The following is a 2,647-nucleotide window of genomic DNA, read 5'->3' on the forward strand; positions in this document are numbered from 1 at the left end:
ATGCCGGGTGGCTCGACATCGCACGCGCCTGGCCTTGTTTTCCAGACAAATTCATCCAAGACTATGACACAGCTTGCACGCTACACAGTTGAAAAATTGCAGTCGCTCGAGAAAGATGGCCAGAATTGCTTCAATCAGGTGGGCGGTCTCGAAGTGGCGACTACGCCTGCACGACTCGAGGAGCTCAAACGCAAACACGGCTATGCTACCTCGTGGGGAATCGAAGCGCACCTCATAGACGCCGAGAAATGCATTAGCATGTACCCTTTCCTCAACAAAGATCTCGTGCTCGGCGGCCTCCACATACCCAGCGACGGGTTAGCCTTAGCTGCTCGCGCGACACAGTTGCTCATCGAACGCACTAGTAAAGCTGGCGTCCGATATCTTGGCTCAACCCCAGTCACTGGAATTGAACGGAAAAAGCGATGTGTAACAGGCGTAAAGACCCCGAACGGTACCATTCCTGCCGATATCATTGTTTCTTGCGCTGGTTTCTGGGGCGTCGAGGTGGGTGCTATGGTCGACCTGCCGGTTCCCCTGCTTCCACTGGCGCACCAATACGCAAAGACGACAAAAGTTCCTGCTCTGTCTGGTCGTGAAATCAATTCACTGCCTAGCGGATTGAACGCGAGCCTGCCGATCCTACGCTACCAGGACCAGGATCTCTACTACCGTGAACACGGCGACCAGTACGGAATCGGTTATTATGGCCACCGTCCAATGCCGGTCAACGCAGCATTGTTAGGCGCAACTTCTCACCACGTCGATGAATACAATATGCCATCTCGACTCGAGTTCACTCAGCATGATTTTGATACGGCCTGGAAGCTGTCCCAAAATCTCTTGCCTGCTCTGCGTGAAACTGAAATAGCGGACGCTTTCAATGGTATATTTTCGTTTACGCCCGATGGTGGGCCTCTCGTGGGTCAAGCGCCCAATGTTGATGGCTTCTACGTTGCTGAAGCGGTATGGGTCACACACTCGGCTGGTGTGGCACGGTCCGTGGCTCAAATTCTTACAACGGGTCAATCTGAGATCGATGTCAGCGAGTGCGAGTTATCCCGCTTTGAGGAGGTCCAACTCAGTCAAGAATACGTGAGGGAAACATCACAACAGAACTTCGTTGAGATATACGATATCATACATCCTCTTCAACCGAGGAAATCCCCTCGCAATCTTCGTGTCAGCCCATTCTACGCTCAACAACGAGATTTGGGTGCTTTCTTTCTTGAAGCTGCAGCATGGGAACGTCCGTACTGGTACGAAGCAAACGCAACGTTGGTCAAGCATCTCCCTTCAAACTGGCAACCAGTTGCTCGTGATTCTTGGTCAGCGCAGTACCACTCGCCTATAGCGTCAGCAGAGGCCTGGAAAACACGACATGCGGTAGCGATGTATGATATGACCTCTTTTCACCGATTCGAGGTTTCAGGACCAGAAGCTGTCCATCTGCTCCAGAGGTTAACCACAAGCGATATTACGACAAAGCCTGGCACCATCACCTATACCCTGCTTCTAAACAATAACGGTGGCATCCGCAGCGACATTTTTGTGTCGAGGCTGAATGAGAATTTGTTTTGGGTGGGTGCGAATACTGCTATTGATTTAGCCTATCTTGTCCAACAAGCTCGTTACCAAGAGCAGCGCACAAAGAGTGGGTGGGTGCGGGTCCGCGATATCACTGGTAGCACATGCTGTCTTGGGCTCTGGGGTCCTCGTGCCCGAGACGTTATTCGCGTTGTCAGCTCGGACGACCTTTCCAATAAAGCGCTCCCTTACTTCTCTATCAAGGAAGCAACAATCGCCGGTATACCTGTTACCATGATGCGCAAGTCTTATGTTGGGGAGCTGGGTTGGGAGATTCATGCCAGCACCGAGTATGGACAACGGCTGTGGGACTCTCTTTGGCAAGCAGGAAAACCTCACGGGCTCGTTGCAGCTGGTCGCGCAGCATTCAACGCATTGCGGCTTGAGAAAGGTTATCGCACCTGGGGTACCGACATGACAACCGAGCATGACCCATTTGAAGCCGGTATTGATTTTGCCATTAAGGCAGACAAAGAAGAAGACTATATTGGCAAGGCAGCACTCATTAGCCGTGCCAAGCAGACACCATCTCGAAGGCTACGATGTCTAACCATCAACGATGGCTCTTCTGCGGTCCTCGGGAAGGAGCCCGTGTATTATCAGAGCAAATCGGTTGGGTATGTTACCAGCGCTGGGTTCGGATACACCATTCGGAGGCCAGTTGCTTATGCTTGGCTACCGAGTAGAGTGGCTGAAGGTGAACCCGTTGAAATCGAATACTTTGGACGGCGAATTCAAGCAACGGTTACGGCGGAGCCGTTGTACGACCCGAAAATGAATCGTCTTTATGACGGCAGTCCAGCTATTGCGCCACAAAGCCAGTACCAGTTGAGGTCCCGTCTGTAAAACAGTCCACGACACGGAAGCCCAAGACGTTGGCAAGATTACTGGTCGTAAACGTCAGGCTCAGAGATTTATATCGGTTTTCTTACAAAGATTTAAGAAGAGCGTACTCCTGCAATTTAGAATTTTTTGTTCTGTTCATACACCCTGTCTCAAAATGGCCTCGTAACTTCAACTCCATCCTTTCTGCCAGATACTTCATAAGCAGTGGCTGATA

At 51.3% G+C, this 2,647-nt stretch overlaps 1 protein-coding gene across 1 annotated transcript; it reads left to right on the forward strand.

The window, feature by feature from the left end:
* On the forward strand, window positions 1-2,433 carry PFLUO_LOCUS2201 (uncharacterized protein; the record flags this gene model as incomplete). Its single annotated transcript, XM_073779316.1, has 1 exon — window positions 1-2,433. One exon carries the CDS (start codon window positions 1-3, stop codon window positions 2,431-2,433), a length of 2,433 nt encoding a protein of 810 aa, XP_073636283.1.
* Between the last annotated feature and the right edge of the window lie 214 nt (window positions 2,434-2,647).

Source organism: Penicillium psychrofluorescens (genome assembly GCF_964197705.1).
Source record: "Penicillium psychrofluorescens genome assembly, chromosome: 1".
Taxonomy (NCBI): Eukaryota; Fungi; Ascomycota; class Eurotiomycetes; order Eurotiales; family Aspergillaceae; genus Penicillium; species Penicillium psychrofluorescens.